The sequence below is a fragment of the Ostrea edulis genome, chromosome 4, assembly GCF_947568905.1.
Source record: "Ostrea edulis chromosome 4, xbOstEdul1.1, whole genome shotgun sequence".
NCBI lineage: Eukaryota > Metazoa > Mollusca > Bivalvia > Ostreida > Ostreidae > Ostrea > Ostrea edulis.
The window spans coordinates 61,608,762-61,628,105 of record NC_079167.1 but is presented as its reverse complement, the minus strand read 5'-3'; the positions used below and the strand labels follow the sequence as shown (position 1 = coordinate 61,628,105).

The window sequence follows — 19,344 nt, the reverse complement described above, 5'->3', positions numbered from 1 at the left end:
TTAAAATTTAAAAAAAAATCCCTTACATCTGATATCATTGTTTAGATTGATTACAAGGAACGCAAGAGATTTTATCAAGCACTATCGTAAACGCATTATTTCAATAGCACAGCCATAGTTTTGTTTACCATAATTGGGACATTTTTCCCCCGTATAGAACTAAGTAAACATCCAAATAAAAAATATGCTAGAGTTCCTCATTGACAACATCTTCGTGGTCTTTGGTGATCAGGTCTTCCAACAGTCAGTTGGAATTCCCATGGGCACGAATTGTGCTCCTTTGTTAGCTGACCTGTTTCTATATTCATATGAAGCAGAATTTATTCAAAAACTTATACGCGAGAAGAAGAAACCTCTTGTTGTGGCCTTCAATTCGACATTGATATATATCGATGACGTTTTGTCTATGAACAATGATAAATTTCATTCATATGTCGATTCAAAATATCCCTGTGAGCTCGAAATAAAAGATACCACAGAGTCGTCCACTTCTGCTTCATACTTAGATATTTTATTGAAGGTAGACATTAACGGCAAACTGATAACTCAGCTGTATGACAAACGGGGTGATTTCAGCTTCTCCATCGTCAACTTCCCATATTCATGTAGCAATATTCCATTATCACCTGCATATGGTGCTTATATCTCTCAACTGATTCGATATGCAAGAGATTGTTCTGCGTATAGTCAGTTTTTAAATCGAAGCAAGCTACTGACAAACAAGTTGATGGTACAGGGGTTTCAACAGTCTCGATTGAAGTCAACATTTCGCAAATTCTATGGTCGTTGTAACGTAGTTCGTCAATACAACCCATCATAGGGTCAAATGCTGTATGACATGTTTCATACCGATTGTTAGGCCGTTCTTGGCACAATGATTTCGACTATGGATAACTCCGTTTACCTGATCAGGATATATGGTTCATGGGTGTGACCGGTCGACAGGGGATGGTTACTCCTCCTAGGCACCCGATCCCACCTCTGGTGTGTCCAGGTGTCCGTGTTTGCCCAACTATCTATTTTGTATTGCTTATAGGAGTTATGAGTTTGATCACTGTTCGTTATCTTCACCTTTCATCCAAATGTTTGGTAGGAGTATAAAATGTCAAGATGATCCAGACAAATGAATTTCCGTGGGGATCCGGGTTAGAATTGGTCCTCAGTACCCCTTGTTTGTCGTAAGAGGCGACTAAATGGGACAGTCTTTCGGATGAGATAACAAAAACCGAGGCCCCATGTCACAGCAGGTGTGCCACGTTAAAAATCTCTCCCTGCTCAAAGACCGTAGGCGCCGAGCAGATGCCTTGATTTTGCAGCTCTACCGGCAATGGTCACGTCTCAATATGAGTGAAGACGTTAAACAATATACAATCAATCAGACAAAATTTACAGGTAGAAAGCATGACCTTCTCGAAAGTAATCAAAGACGCGAGTTTTCATTGGACCACCAAATGGTAAAATTTTGGAATTCTAAATTTATTGGTGGTCTGATGTTGGCAAAATCAAATGTTATATTCACCTCGAATGCACGTGGAGGTGAATACATCTTTGCAAGCCAAGAGTTTTCGGTCTATCCCCCCTCCGCCACACAAACCCTTGGCAGCAATCGCAACTTCCCAGGTCTTTCCGGTAAGCTAGGGAAAGTGTTGTTTTCCGCATGCCGGAAAGGCCCGAGAATATGTGATTACCTAACAGATTACGCCACTAAAATTGTGGCTAAATTTTTATTGGTTCTATAAGGTTCTACCTTAGAACCAATAAAAAGATAGTTTTCATCACAAGAGGATGGTTTTTCAGGGATTAATCCCTAGATGGACCCGTGTGTTGGGCGTGTGACCGAAATATTGTAGGGTAATATTTTAAACAACTGTCAGATTACAGTCCTTGTCAAAATGACAAGCTGTCCTATTGTGTCCTTGATGTACGTGCTTTATATAACAAGTTACGGTAAATATGTTCTAAAAAATTTACAATGGTCTAGAAACTTAGAGCAGAGAAGTCATCCATACCATCGAGACTTGCAATAAAAAATTTACATCATTCAAAACAAACATCGATATTTGCAACATTAACTGAAATTTGTTTACATTTACTAAAGGTGTCCAATTTAAATAGATCAAAGTTAAAATTCAGAACATTTGCTAGGTGTCGCCAGTGCGAGCATAATCTACAAGGGAGTTGAAAACCTATTCCTAGTCAGCTAATTATATAGACTGAAGTCTTTAGTGAACTTATATTTAAAACTTCAGGCATCACAATTTCCCCCCTTAAATTACCATGTAAAGTATGATTGTTAATTTTTTATAGGTTAAATTGTACTAAATTGTCATGTTCAAAACATATTGGTATTACCGTGTTGTTTTAAAGTTCCTTTCAAGAACTAGTATGATGATGTGCATTGTATTTCCATTTCCCAATTTTTTTGTTGAGATAATCAAGAAAAGGCGATCCTTTCAGGAAGTTGGGTTATGAATTACATGTGTACTTGCAATAAAGGAAACACAACTTCAGGAAAACACTGGTAAGTGATGAGATGTGAAACGCATTCTGTTATTTGAGTGATGATCATTATCTAACGCGACACGCAGTACCTTATCAAAACGTCCCTCAGCTTCGTCAAGATTTTTTTTTAGTCTTTTCTTTATCCCTCAGAAAGAACTATATAAGGAACACTCGAGATTTCTGCCATTATGATAGCTACGATAGAATGAATGTTTGCTAGGCTTCCGACAATTGATTTACAGCTTACAAAACGATGACATGTGTACTATGAAGGGTGAACTAATACTTTATGATAATAGCTTACTTCCTTTCGAAACAAATGTATATATTAGTCATATTACTCATATATATTTTTAACACTTAGAACTATAAATTTTGTTGAAAAACCGATTAGTTCAATAAGTTAACGAGTAAAACTATCGATCCCCCTTCTGTGACTTTTGACTAGCAATTTCTCTCTCCAAATTTCCCAAATCTTTCAATTTTTATTACTAGTTTCTTCAATGTATTAGAACATCTTTTAAAACTGGTTGCATGGATTCCTCACGTGACTCGGTCCTCCAAAATATCGCCATCCTTTGTTATAAAGTTTAGCAGTTAGAAGAGTCTATTTTGTTATAAAGTTTAGAAGCTATTTTGTTAGCTTGCTGTTCTACGTCCCTTCGAGGATAGTTCACTCAAACTTAGATGTCACCAGCTGCAGGTGTAACTGAAGTTCTAAAAACACACACAATATAACATTACTTCGTATGAATTTACTGTAAACACAAGGATAAAACATCACATAAAATAGTTATGATGTATTATCATTACAATATGATTGTACGAACAAAAAGAATGAAAACTCTTCTCATTTTACAGTGCACTACAAAACAAATGACTAGAGTATTACAAAAACTTTCATATGTAAAACTGATAAAATACTATCTGCTCCTTGTCAAACTTTTATGAAACTATTTTGTCTTTTCAAGAAAATCATGTCCTACATTATAAAATGTTAACCCCTCGTCAATTTGATAAATGATTTGAATTAATAAAAAAAGAAGAAAAATATGATTTTAATATTTTAGACCAAGCCTCTCTACATTTCTTCAGAACCACAAGATGCAGAAGTGAAATACAAATCTTGTAATAACATTGAATATTAATTCTTTAACCTTCACACATCAAACTCAACATGTGAACAAGGTTTCCTCTACATTTGACACTTAGTCTTTGTGCACTCTTCTTTTACTGTTACCAAAAAATAGAAATGACTTAATAAGTGTTATGTTCCCTGTCAGTATTGCACAACTGCATGGCATTTAAGTCTCCTTCCAGATAATACTCTCCAAACTTTGTAAATCGTTATCCATTAGTATTAGTCATGTTATTATCACAAAGTTAAAAAAAACATACAGAAATTTTATATTCCTATTGCAAGCAAATATATCACAATGGTTGGTCCAGCTACATGAATATACAGACTTTTAAGCTGCAAAACTTAAGGCTAAAACCATGAGATTGCCATAGACAATGGACATGTACACACACACCTTAAAATACAAACAACAGTCTCATCAAAGCAAAATAAGCAAAGACTCACTAATCTATCTAATTCGGGGTCAATTTTGTCCGCGATACATATATACACTGATGTGTTTGTAAATGTGAGAATCATTGCTTATCATCAATATACCAAATATGTTTAACATGCATTATGCTTACATTCCCCCATCTTCACTGAGACATAAAAAAGACCCTTCAGAAATATTACAATGCATCAGTCCTAGAACAGGGTTCCTATAAAAATTACAATAACTAGTCCTGGACTCCATTTGAAAGACAAAACATAAAGGGTATTTGCACCATAAGAATCTATGTATAGCAAAAAATCCCCTCAAATTGTTACAATTTATATCAAATGCATGATTTCAAAGCACACACATGAATACTTCAAAATATGTCTGTAGTGCATCTGTGCTGTACATTATACAGAGGCTAAATGGCTGTAGCCTACACATCATTTGGATACTAACTAAAGGCATTACCACAATAGATTATGTTGTTGTTATCAGTTCCCTTTTATTATTATTAATAACCAAAATTGTATTTAACCTAGTTTTCCACTTATCAAGCTATATTTTTTTTCAATTTAAATTGGCTTAAATTTCTAGTTTCAGAAAAAAATATTTCATCTAAAAAAAAAAATTAAGTGGGTTGCCCCCTTCCACACCAAGCCCAATTTTAGTGCTACACGTATCAACTGAATCCTAACCCTTCACATTAACCTACACATGAATTAATCATAATGTACACCACTGGTCTGGGTTAATTGACTTCAATCAAAGTATATAAATCCATCCACTATAATTATCTCCAACCAACCCTTAACAAAAGAATTTAAAAATGGTAAAAGTGATATAAAATTTACCAATAACTGCTTCTGTTAAAAATAAACATGTTCATTAAATCAATATTGATTTATGATGCATCCACCATCATTTTTCTAATTTTCCTAAAATCACACCGGTACATACAATTATGAGAAACACAAGGTTAGCATTTCACAACAGTTGCTTATCATGGTCTTGTTGAAGAAATTTCTTCCAACCTTCAACCATTTATATCAACTTTTACCATTACCACGGCAACTATCTAACTAATGCCTTTCAAAGTGGGGAAGAGAAACGAAACCCCCATAAAAATCAATTCCTAGATGACATGCTTTTGAGCAGTTCTGCATGATGTATGGTGACTGAAATGAAACTGAAGCAATTGTTTCAATAAACATGAAAGTGACAACATGGCAGCTGAAACTTACACAGTCCAATGCAATAGAAAAATGCAACACGTGCCTACCAATGGGACAGGATGGTCTTTCATTTCATCACTAGCACACCAACATGAACCTCCATCAATACTTTGGTGCTTTTGAAAAATTCATCAACCACAATATCAACAAGGAATTTGGATAAGTATTTTACACCTGAGAATCAATACTATTGACTCTCTGTCAAATGATCAAAAGCTTTTATGGTCTTGCTAGGAAAATGTTTGCAAAGATATATATGCTATTTCTGGAAGATCTAATCCAGCTTTTACTACTTAAGACTTAAAATAACACACAAAGGAAAGGTCATAGCAGATGACATTAAACCTTAATGAGAAACAGAGTGCATCAGGAAATCTGAGATTTCTCATACCCCAATTACATGTTGGTACAAACATATATTAACTAACATCATAAATACAACACAAACATTTAATGACTCTTAAAATGTCTCATTATCCTGGTTGTCAAATTCCCTATGACGTCTTTCTTTATGATATCAAACTACCATTCTCTTACCACAGGGTTACTCCAACTACAAGTTTTTTGGACGGACATGGTGGAATTTGAATAAAGTCATATTCCCATTTAGTCACACTAAGATATAATTTAGAGTAAATGGACACAGTAACACTGTTCCAAATACTTGGGGACAAATGATGTAGTAACATAGAATTAAAATGCGCTTCTGGCTATAATATATCTAAATATGTCAAAGTTTGACTGCTCATACTAACTTGATAGTTAAACTTTAGCATTGTATAAAACAGCTTTTACATGTGATGAGCTTTGTCAGAATTCCCCTATTTTTCCACAATTATTTTTGACTAAATCAAACTTAATACACAAAACTATGATATTCCCACAGTCATCTCTAAATATACATACACATTTTATGATAACTTACATAATGCTTCTAATGTACAGAAAGGTCATACCCCAAACCTCCAATTTTGCAAAAAGAGCACGACATACATTATCTATAAGGGTATTTATCTGCAAATCAGGCATGCATTCAGAATTCTTAGATAAATAAAACTCGCTTCCAATACATACTTCATCCAAAATTCAGTAAAAGACTAAAACTATCAAAGCATAACAAAGTTTCAAAAGTGTTGTGAAAAATACCCAGTGTGCAGAGGGAACCAGGTCTTCTTCCCAACTAACCTTGGCATTGATTTTACTGAGCTCTCATACATCCACTCCTCACTTGTTTTTCAAATGATAGAAGAAAAATGAATCTACTGAAGTTAACACATTATCGAGGTGTTTGCCACATAAAAACCACTTCAATATTCCTGATCTGTGGCCCTATTTAAGCCTATGTACTCTCTGTTATTCCAATTCTTTGAGCAAACAAATCAATACATTGTTCTGATCATATGCTTCACACATGAGACAACTGAATTTATGACACAGCTGAGAAACATATTCTAAGTCCAGCTAGGACTACTTGCTCATTGCAAAATTATACACATCAAACACTAAAAAAACAAAATTCCGCCATTACACAGGGTGGGCATGCATTGTGTAGAGTACAAAATTCATGTGCACTTACAAACATCACATAAAAACTTGGAAAATGTCAAGGTTTTAAAGTTTTTGCTTGGTCTACTATAATACTGTTTAACACTTTTCAAAACTGAAACTATATGCTATCAATATTTTGTGCACTGCTTGCCCCAAGACAAAATTTAAATACATGCATCAATCCATTAAGTGTGCTATAGAAAATGTGTTACAATACGAGATTCAGTGTGGTCAAACAGTCCCATGTATAATCATTAAAGGAATTCTTTTGTCTTCATACCCTCTTCAAAATGGCAGTGAAAGAAAAGTACAAGAAAGGTAGATTTGCAAGAATGCCCTGTAATCAATACGCAAAGATAGATCAAGCTTCAATGTCAATCAAGAGTGCAAGTACTAATTATGTTGTGATCAAATACTTGCACCATTAAATAGCCATATTCAACAGTTTATGAGAATTGTTGTTACATTGGCCATTTTGGTGCACAGTTGACTTCACATAAAATGGAACAAAAATACAAACACAGGAAGTGGGTTGCTTGTGTTATGTATGAATACCATATGCATACATTTTTTCCTACACATATTAGGCATTCCATGAAAAAAAAAAGTACAACAATTTCTCTCTCTGATAAACCTGAATATCAAAAGTCTCCTACACTTGTGCTTATGACAAAAACATGAATATCATGCACCATACAGACTTGTACAATTTAAAAATCTAAACAAGCACATGTTCATTATATGAACAAACAAAAAATTCTTTTTTCGTAAAAAAAAATGTCTTCGGGACAAAGGGACCATATATTTTTTTCTTTTACCTACATCATTTTGACATTTTGATTCTGTCTATCATTTTCATACTCTACAAAATCATCAAACAAACTAGGCCATGCCTCTGTATCATCATAAGTGCTCAAATCATCAGAAACTTGTTCTGTGAAATTCAGATACATATCCCATGTGTCTCTAGGTATTCCTCGAATACTTGGATGATCCTCCAAAAATTCAAGCCATCGACTCAGTAGTTTAGGTTCATTCTGTGAGTACACCAGCTTCCAAAGGCTGATGGCCATCTCTATAGGCAGAGTCCTTTGTCCTGTCTCCACATCCAGACCAAACTTGTATGTCCATCGATAAAGATCCTTAAAGGTCTGTTTATTTTGCACTTCAGTTAACAACTCTGTGAATTTTGATTGGATTCCTTTAATTGAATCAACCTTTAGTGATTTACAACCATGTAAAAATTCCTCCCTTGTAAACCTACACATCATTTCAGCTTGAAATTTCCATGCTAGCACCAGAACAATGAAATCATCTGGATTAACCTCCAAATCACAACAAAAGTTCTCTACACCCTCTGCCAAGATGGCATCCTCACCAGGATCTTTGTACTGTTCAAAAAGAGCAAAAACTTTTGATTCTGAAAAGTCACGGGAAATAAAGGACAATCGTTTGTTCTCTCCGTTGCTGGGTTTCTTGATCGGAGGCAGTTTTGGATAAGGTGTGAATATTTTCCGATCAGATGCCACTGGAACAGATCGTGATGATGCCATGACTGGAATGCTGGTGCTGGTAGACTCTAATTCTTTGCTAACGGGACGTGGCCCTCCTCTGGATCTGTAATCTGTGGGTGTGTGGTACCGGGAACCAGAAGTTGGTCCTTTTGCCTCACAGCAAGATTGACACTTGCCCATTGGAGCAACCAAAGTCAGCACTTAATCTCAGAGACCTTTAAAAAGACAAGAAAAAATGATTGTTTAAGAATAAGACTACATTTATATTTATACAGAGACCTTAGAAAACTTTGAAAAATAAGATGCCATGCAACATCTCACTGTTCCAATGGTACAAAAGCAAAATGTCTGCAACACAGAAATGTAATTATTACATAATGTATATACATGATGCATACCTATTTTGCATACAGTTAGCTGAAACTCAAATATTACAAGAATATATCCAGTGTTTGAAATAACCATACACCCAACCACCCAAGATACATTAATTTTACTGAAGGTAAACAAATTTCTTTGAATAGATGCCTGTCTGGACATGTAAAAATTTCCATCAATTAAAATTTAGATGTATCAAAGCTACTTATAGTACTGGAAAGAAATTTATAACAAGAGGCCCAAGGGCCACATCGCTTACCTGAGTTACCTTGGCCCATATCTGAAGACTTTGTTTCCATATATATTTGCATGTAAAACCTTAGTCCGTATTGTGGCCCCAACCTACCCCTGGAGGCCATGATTTTTACAAACTTAAATCTGCACTATGTCAGGAAGCTTTCATGTAAATATCAGCTCCTCTGGTCCATTGGTTCTTGAGAGGATGATTTTTAAAGGTTTTTCTATTTATTCCCAATTTCCCATGTAAAACTTTGATCCCCTATCGTGGCCCCAACCTACCTCCAGGGGCCATGATTTGAACAAACTTGAATCTGCACTATGTCAGGAAGCTTTCATGTAAATCTCAGCTCTTCTGGCTCATTGGTTCTTGAGATGATTTTTAAAGATTTTCCCTATATATTTGTATGTAAAACTTTAATTCCCTATTGTGGCCTCAATCTTACCCTGGGGCCATGATTTAAACAAACTTAAATCTGCACTTTGTCAGGAAGCTTTCATGAAAATTTCAGCTCCTCTGGCCCAGATGTTCTTGAGAAGATTTTTAAATGACCCCACCCTATTTTTGCATTTTTGTGATTATCTCTCCTTTGAAGGGAGTATGGCCCTTCATTTGAACAAACTTGAAAGCCCTTTAGCCAAGGATGTGTTTGGCCAAGTTTGGTTATAATTGGCCCAGTGGTTCTTGAGAAGATGAAAATGTGAAAAGATTATAACAACGCCAACAGACAAATTTTGATCAGAAAAGCTCAATTGAGCCTTCGGCTCAGGTGAGCTAAAAAGCCAAGGGACAGATCTCATCAAATTTATAAAACTACATATGATTGGGATCAAAGTTTGGGGATTGGATGTTATTGAATAAGCGTGGTAGATCAGACAAGTTGCAGAGTTCTTCAGGGCTACCGCCCTAAATTGGCCAAAAACACAAATCAGATGATGAAGCCAGAATCAAAGGACAAAAAACATAACATATAACTACACAAAACAAAAAATCGTAATAATACTAATATTAAAAAAATGGTGGCTAATAGGTCATTGGTAGGGCTGACAACTTTTACAAGCATATACCCAATTCATTATGATCATTTCAGGGTTCGAAATTAACTTTTTCAAGCACTAGTCAGTACGGACTAGTGACTATTGATGTTCACAAGTCCGCAAAGAATTTCACTAGTCCAATATCATATAAAATAATTCTATAAATTTATTTTATTCAATAGTATTTTATCAAACCAAACATCTATTAGAAATTTAGACAAATTTGCTAAAATCTTAACCCAATTCAAGATTGATATCCTGATTTTCACTAGTCCATACGGACTAGCGCCATAAAGAGTTTACTAGTCCGACATGATTTTTACTAGTCTTGGACTTACGTACATGAGGTAATTTCCAACCCTGCATTTGTGTGCCTGGCTGAATTTCTTTCTTTTTCTTCTTCTCAGACTCTCTTGATTTTTAAACTATCCACAACGAGACCACATTTGGGACAATTTTTTTGTGATTTGAGAAAGAAAGAAAAAAATTCAATTGGGACTTCATTTTGTTGTTGAAGAGCTGTAATTTTTAAAAAAGTTCAGGTTGATTTTTTTTTTTGGAGGAGGAGGATTCACAAATGCAGTTAATATCTCTTTCTCCATATAAAATTTTTTGTCCAAAACACCTCATCTGTTGTTGATACTTGGTACCTATGTCTCTTTTTCCTTAGTAAGGCCAAAAAACCCCCAAAACATTGATGTAGGGTTAAACTGAAAACAACCAAATATTACCATATAGGTAACTAAAACCACTAACGAATATGAGACTACAGAGCTTCATAATCAAGATTGCTTTGACTCTTGCATCCACATTCATATAATGACATGACCATGCATTGGGACACGCACATCGATGTCAATAGAGGGGCATAACCCTCAAGATAAAGCTTCAGCCCTGATTTAGACTAACAGATGATGGATAATAAGCAATCCTTTACTTTGTAGGTAACACAAAGAGACAAATAAAAGTCTGATGGTGCATGAGGGTACCTAAAAACACCTTTGTACTAATAATAGATTTTGCACCAATGTGACCAGTAAATAAAATGATTACTCTTACTAAAGGCAGCACCAAGTCCAACACTTTAAAGCTCAAATAAAGAGCACTGTTGTAATGTCCTCCATGACCCTTAAAGCAAATAAAACACATCCAGTCATTTCAATAAAAAGCATGTGATAGGAGTGGAAGGAATGCTGTATTAAGATAATTCAACCTAGTAAACAATAATGGGAAGACATAACCTGATAATTTACCATCTTTAGAGGATATACCACTCCCAGTATACACTTTGATGCCAAACAAACAGGTTTGTTACAGATAGGTAAAAGTACACATGGTGCAATGCCTAGGCCTATAGATAAAATATGCCTCTCGGACATGGGTGTTGTACTTTGGCTAAATAATGACAGGTTTTGATTTACAGATTTGCTTACAGATATTCACAATTAACACATTCATATAAAGCATATAATGATCAGCTGATGACACGAAAGAAACGTTATCCATTGTCTGACATTTGGAATGTGCCAAAAATCTCATAACAAGGGAGCGCACGTTTCTCAATCAGCCCAGATTTTATTTTCTGCTTGGAAATTCATTACTCGCATAAAATAAAATGCATTTTTGGGCGAAGTATATTTAAATACTATCGACTCCTGTTAAAAAGATTGTTAATTAAAAGGAAATCGATAAATAACGACGAGACACAGCTGTTATTGACCCCTTCAAAACACAAATGGTATTGTCCAATCTAATAGAAACGCTGTTTTCGATGAAATAAAAATATCACCGTTCAAGAATTTCCTCTCTCGTCCAAAAAGGCATCCCTTGACATCTGATGCAACTCAAATCCACCAAAAAGATTCTAGGTTTTACTCAGCGACATCAGTATTGTGCTGGAGTCTGTTGATCCATGTCGAAGGCGATTTATGGACGACTTCCTGTTAGTGCTTCTGACGTCATATAGAAGAGAGATAACTCTAGCAAACCATGTACTACAGAAGAAAACACAATTATCGTTCATTATACATCTCTCTATCCTGGGTATGTCATCAACGTATGAAATATTCGTTTGAAAAAGATTGTTTAATTTGACACCGAACCCTATTTGGTAAATAAAAAAAACCCACCACAGTTTATCAAGAATGCTCATGGCGAAGAATGCTTGCAGCTAGGGGACCGGGTCAATATTTGGGGGGGGGGGGGGGGGGGGGGGGGGGGGGGGGGGGGGACCGGTGCATTCCATATTTCCATTTCTAAAAAATCCCTTTGTCCTATTCTCTAAAAATACTATAACGTTGCTGTCCTATATCGGATGTGAAATTAAAAAGTGTGTGTCCTATCTTATCAATAAATATTTCCATTTCTAAAAAATCCCTTTGTCCTATTCTCTAAAAATACTATAACGTTGCTGTCCTATATCGGATGTGAAATTAAAAAGTGTGTGTCCTATCTTATCAATAAATATATTATATGTACGATTAAACAACATTTTAACTTCATTTTAAGAGTCTCTCTAGCTATATATCACCTGCTCAAGGCATTCAAACTCCTGAGAAACATTTGTTTACTTTGTCATGTGTTTGTTCGGTAATTTGTCAAGTGAAGTTACAAATCTCATTATTTTCATCTAATAAATAATCTAATTCTTTTTGTTAAACTGTTGTTTAAAGTGCTACATTTTGCATATTTTCTAATTATACTGTTTTACTGAACTGTTTTCTCATGTACTTACAAGTATTTTTCACATCTCAGTATTTTCTATGAAAGGTGAAGATAACGAACATTGACCAATCTCATAACCCCTATTAGCAATACAAAATAGAGAGTTGGACAAACATGGACCCCTGGATATACCAGAGGTGGGATCAGATGCCTAGGAGGAGTAAGCATTCCCTGTCGACCGGTCACACCCTCCGTGAGTTTTATATCTTGATCAAATAAACGGAGTTATCCATAGTCAAAATCAGTGTGCCAAAAACGGCCTAGCACTTGGTATGAAACCATTCAGACAGCATTTGACCCAATGATAGGTTGTAATGGCAAACTATCAAATTATTAAAGATGTGTTTAGACTTTAGTTAAATTCTGGTCTGTATCTTTCAAGTTATGACCAACATGATATACCATTTTATTTTCTATGATTGAAATCCATAATCCATGCAAAATTACATGTAATTTTTACAATTTTATTCACAGCTGAATACTTCTTTTGTGATTTTAAATTACATGTTTTAATATTGAAATTTTCAAAGGTTCAGTATTTTACTGCAAATTGTTTCTATATTATATTCAACTTGGACATGAAATAAAGCATGTTCACAATTCAGTATTATTGTTTGTAAGATAGTTGAATTCAAAGTTTGAAATACTTTATAATATTTTTTGTTCATTGATACATTTGCAAAAATAAAAATATAACTGTCCTATCGGTGTTGAAAATAAAAAAAAGTTGGAGTCCTATCAGTATGTAAGTCAAAATAAATGTGTGTTCTATTGCATTTTGCACCGGTCCCACTCCACCCCACCCCACCCCATCCCCCAATAAATATTGACCGGTCCCTAGGTAACTCCATACTTGCAGTTTTATCTAATAAAAGTTTAAAAAGTGTATTTATTTCCATTTAGTAAAGTTAAAACTGATAAATTATCAAATAAAATATATAGATCATCACACTTTTTAAGATGTGAGATATAAATAACAGAACCATATATGTGTCAGAAAATCGCAATTTCCCTTAAACAGTGTTATCAAAATTTCATACAAACTGGTTATGACGATAATAGGATTCATAAAAATTTCACGAAACTGTTTCTTCACAAAAATATACAAAATGTCTGGAAAAAATAGAGGAATTCTATCACATCTATAATAGACTTGATAAAGAAATTAATAAAAACAGAGTTATATTGCCCTTGGATTCAATATTTTGAAACATATCAATGATTATTACTTTAAACTTAGACTTTTGAAATAGTTTATTTTTAACAAGATTTTTTTCCCAATAACTATCGGAAAACACTCTAACAAAATTTATGTTCCTATCATGCATAAATTTAAATAAGTAATATGGAGAGGACTTATATAGGCAATGCCTGCTGGCCAATCCTATATTATGAATTATCATAATATTCACCAACAATATTCACCATCATGCATCAGCACTTTGGGATTTCCTTGCAATAGACATAATTAAACAGTTTCTCTTTTCTAATGCACACCTAATATTTACATAATATTCTGTCCTTTGACGTCCCTGCCATATCTATATGAAATCTTAAGCCAGATTTCCACACTTAAATACATTTGCAAACGAAGATAATATCTGTAAGAAAAATTCATTGAATTCAACTTTAGAATCGCCTCTAAATGTGTGTTGATTTTTTTCACTCAATGTGTTCTTGCAACTGTTTTAAACAGTCAATTTGTGAAAATCATGAAAGGATATTGAAAAATTCTGAAGGATTTAAATCAACATAAATGGTTATCGTTAAATAATGATGAGAGTGCAGTAGGTGAAATTCACATGACTGGTAAATGATTAGAAGCTGACCTTTTCGCACTTGAAACTTTATTGAAGAGTTATCTGCCCTTTGTAAAAATAAGAATTTTAAATATGTGTGGTAAATGATTAATTTTATTTCAGGTTTATTAAAACATGCTTTCCCTATAGACTTCAATGTTAAATTCTGGATGAAATAAATCGAGCAGTAATACTATCTAACTATCTATCTATATATGTATATTAAAGACTATACCTTTTGACATCATAGACAGCTGCTTATTCAACAAAAATGGAAAACGCAAATATTCCTATCTAGTGATCAGTCATCCAAAAAATTACTTTGTTAAACGCCACTCTGATTCCACGCACAAGTACTATGAAATTGAAATTAAAAATATGCTTGAGTTCCTCACTAACAATATCTTCGTGGTCTTTGGTGATCAGGTCTTCCAACACTCTGTTGGAATCCCCATGGACACGAATTGTGTTCCTTTGTTAGCCGACCTGTTTTTATATTCATATGAAGCAGAATTCATTCAAAAACGTATTCGTGAGAGGAAAAAATCTCTTGCCTTCAATTCGACATTTAGATATATCGACGACATATTATCTATTAGCAATAATAATTTTCATTGATATGTCGATTCGATATATCCAGTGAACTCGAAATAAAAGACACCACAGGGTCGTCCACTTCTGCTTCATACTTAGATGTTTTATTGAAAGTAGATATTACCGGCAAACTAACAACTCAACTTTATGACAAACGGGATGATTTCAGCTTCAACTTCCCATATTTATGTAGCAATATTCCATTATCACATGCATATGGTGTTCATATCGCTCAACTGATTCGATACACAAGAAGTTGTTCTGCTTATGGTAAGTTTTTAAATCGAAGCAGGCTACTGACAAACAAGTTGATGGTGCAGGGGTTCCAACAGTCTCGTTTAAAGTCAGCATTTCAAAAATTCTATGGTCGTTATAACGATCTAGTTTACCTATACAACTTATTATTGGGTAAAATGCTGTCTAACATGTTTCCAATCTAATTAGAATTAGCTGTTAGATCCGCTCACATACTCACTACCATGTAGAGTATGTGAACGGGTCTAACATCTAATTTTAATTAGATTGACGTGTTTCATACCGATTGTTAGGCAGTTCTTGGCACAATGATTTTGACTATGGATAACTCCGTTTACCTGATCAAGGGCTCACGGCGGGTGTGACAGGTCAACAGGGGATGCTTACTCCTCCTAGGCACCTGATCCCAACTCTGGTATATCCAGGGGTCCGTGTTTGCTCTACTCTCCATTTTGTATTGCTTATAGGAGTTATGAGATTGATCACCGTTCGTTATCTTCACCTTTCATTTTCATGATTTTATAAAGGACTATATAAGATAAGAGTGTTATATTATATATATATATATATATAGAGAGAGAGAGAGAGAGAGAGAGAGAGAGAGAGAGAGAGGGGGGGGGCATGTGTATACAATTACTAGATTGTTAGATGGTGTTTTTCATGAGATAAATAAATGAAGATTTAAAAAAAAATGAAAGCGGTACTCATCAATTTGTAGTCTATTGAATGTAATTACTATAATACTAAAGACTCAAATTCGCTGTTTCAACAGAGTTAGACCTTTCATGTGTAAAAGTTCATTCACGCATCTTTTATATGATCGCAGATATGGTTTGACTGCACTTTAGCAAAACTTAGTGCACAGACGGACACGCCCGCTCCCGATATCACGAACTGTCTGGATCGTGTGCTTTATATACTTCCTCTGTTCCATGCGTTTCGTAATCACTGGAGTGGGCGCAGGCGAGCGCTTCGTACGGTCTGTGGGGAGTAACAGAACGCACAATCGTCGCTCCAATAATACATTATACAGGATTATTTCTAAGGACTGATCAAAATTTATGGAAGCATGGGACCGGTGCAAAATGATTCTTCCTCATCTGACTGGACAGTGTCTGATATCAACTATAAATGGCAATGGACTGTTTGACAACCTTCACTTTTTCATGTACCAAGATTGTCCGATACTGACTGAAGCTAAATGTTATTTCTCCTCTGGAAAATATAGTTCCGTTTTTGCTCATGGCTGGAAGACCTATTGTCACTATGGTCACAAATTCAATTGTCAAGGTCTCTGGTGTACAATTATTATGAAAATCAAAGTTTCTCACCCCCTTTATTCTTGTGACATATTGAAATAATGTGAAGTAAGTTTGCACATTACCATAATTGCCATAAAATATCAAACTATCTCACATGCACGTATACATTATGGTTTTGATTGTAAATTGTTGTATACATATGTTACCCTTTGCAACTTTGTTACTTGTAGTTTTGAACATTTTAATGAACCTCGCTATGAATCCAAGGCAACATTGCAGCTCCGTTAGCTTCCATGTAAATCACAACAGAAAAACGTGTTAAAGGTGTAAAAGCCCGTCGGGAAAATATGAGTCCTGAAAATTCTTGAAAGACGCAACAGCGTTCTCTCTGCCACAAACTCTTTTTTTGTAAATCATCGGAGAAAATTTATGTCCCATGTTTACGACCAAACTAAAGAAGAAAAAAAAAAAAACTCGTAAAAGTTGACAAAAGTCCTTGTCCCATGAATTTTGCACCAGTCCCATGATTCCATAAATGATTTGATTTGAACTTCTTCTTTTTTTTTTTTGTGTATATACACTGTAATATACATGTATATACAAAAAGGGTCAGAAGCAAGTTCGTACAACCTACTAGTTCTTCTCCTTATAATCTAATACACATAACACACAATTGTCATTAAAAGATTAGTATACAGAGAATACAAAAATGGTGTTCTATATAGATAAACAATGTAATGTGATATAATCAACATTGCAGCCAAATTTTGACTGATCCCTAACTAAGAATCGTGTAATATTGTAAATAAGTGAACATACATAGTCAGTTTTTCAAAATATTTTATACTAATCATATTATGATCTATACATATACCATTTGCACTGTCACAGAAATATCTCTTTTAAAACATATACAGGTACATCCCAATAAATATTTTTATCGGTAGGACTATTTTTAGAAATTGAATTAATATCCCTGAATTTCCAAGCATTACACGATGCCTGATACATGTATGTGTCATACAGAGGGGAAAGGCATTTTGAAAATCATTTACCTTTTCAAATTGTGAATGAAATGAGTTAACTTATATTGCTTGGTGCATGCGAACTCCAAAATAGGAAATTCCCAAAATCTCATTTTCCTTTTGTTTTTAAAGAGTTTCTGTGAACGGCGGCGTTTTTAAACTTGACAACCTTTCATTTAAGGGGTGCCTGATTCCTCAAATATAGCTGACCTTCATATGATAAAATTGGAATTTTAAAGACCGTTATCTAGATATACATGCAAAACACTGCTGAGTTTGTGACACTTAAAAAAATAGCACAGATACATGTATATCAAAGGGGCATTAGCTGTGAAAGAGATGACAATTCCGCTTTTTTTGTTTTTTTTTCAAAATCTTTCAATGGCATGGGAATATGTATTACTGACTAATAAAGACATTTATTTTGTACAAACAGAAGAGAAGCCTAGCTAATAAAACTACGTTAGATAACCACTTTTAGTGTAAAGAAATATATCAGCAAGAATAATTGTCTTGCAAGACAATAATTATTTAATCACCAAAATCACATATTCATGTGCCTGTTTTTGAGGGTAAAAAAGTGTTTTAAATCATTAAATACTGGTATTATTACTGAAATGTATAAGGTGGGACAATTCTCATTTAATTAATTTTGTTGTGACAAAATGACAGCTAAGAAAAGCGCCTACCTGGCATATATTTATTCAATAATGAATATCAGCAGTGCACGTGATTCATAATATATTTATAAAACAAATTAAATGAACATATCTCAGGAAGCCACTTCTCTTGATATATCTGTATTCTTTTTTTTCCCATTTTTTTTTTTTTGTTGGTATATGTCCAAATTATATCTGAAACTGCATGACAGTCCATTATGAACAACTTCCGTACGGTTCATAATGTTTTTCCAGGTGCTTGAATTAAAACGTGCATTGTTGTGAAATCAAGTAATTCAATAACCCGTGACATTTCAATTTAATGTACATCTAAGAATGTGAAAAGAATTTTTTTTTAAATTAAGAAAGATTTGTTTTAAGGGGAATGAAAAGTAAAATGAAAACTTTCATCTGAACATTTACTTTCGGCACTCAAGCTAGATAATGGGAAGTAGAGAGGGGATGAACAGGGATTTCCATCCCTCTCCTTCCGTCCCATTGCTATTGGTGTCTACTCACCTGTTCTTCTCCTTACCAGCCACATGGACGCTGTCACAGGTTTCCAATATAAGCTTTCAATGAATCTACGCCTTTCAGTTCCTTAGACACTGTCCCCCGTATAGGACTATCCCACAAGGCCGCTCAGTATAAATCTCACGTCTATACTGGTAAGCAGCACACATACACCCCCCCCCCCTCTCTCTCTCCCACCACCCCACGACAGACTATTGCCATGTCCCGTGTACATGCCCTTCCTTTGCAAGTTAACAGAACCATTTTGGGTGAGTTATAAATAGCGACTTGTGACGTGTTTTTTTTCTGTTGGAAACGGACTGCGTTTTCCTTGTGGCTGTCGGTCTGATAAAGTTTCATGCACATTTTATTATTGCTTGGTTTGCAACTGATAACGTTTGACCATGGTTTTGATGGTGAATTATTTGCTGAAATGGGAGTATATGGAGTTACGGTATTCTAGCTATTTTAATAGTAATTTAGCGAAATAAGTTCATGTCAA

General features: G+C 34.6%; 1 protein-coding gene across 1 annotated transcript; it reads right to left on the bottom strand.

Moving 5' to 3' along the window:
• Positions 1 to 3,242: 3,242 nt before the first annotated feature.
• LOC125670153 (DCN1-like protein 3) lies at positions 3,243 to 18,976 on the bottom strand. Its single transcript, XM_048905147.2, has 3 exons — positions 18,849 to 18,976; positions 11,801 to 12,005; positions 3,243 to 8,573 (listed from the first exon to the last, which is right to left on the bottom strand). The coding sequence occupies exon 3, from the start codon at positions 8,536 to 8,538 to the stop codon at positions 7,663 to 7,665; it is 876 nt and encodes a 291-aa protein (XP_048761104.1). The 5' UTR covers positions 8,539 to 8,573; positions 11,801 to 12,005; positions 18,849 to 18,976; the 3' UTR covers positions 3,243 to 7,662.
• Positions 18,977 to 19,344: the final 368 nt, after the last annotated feature.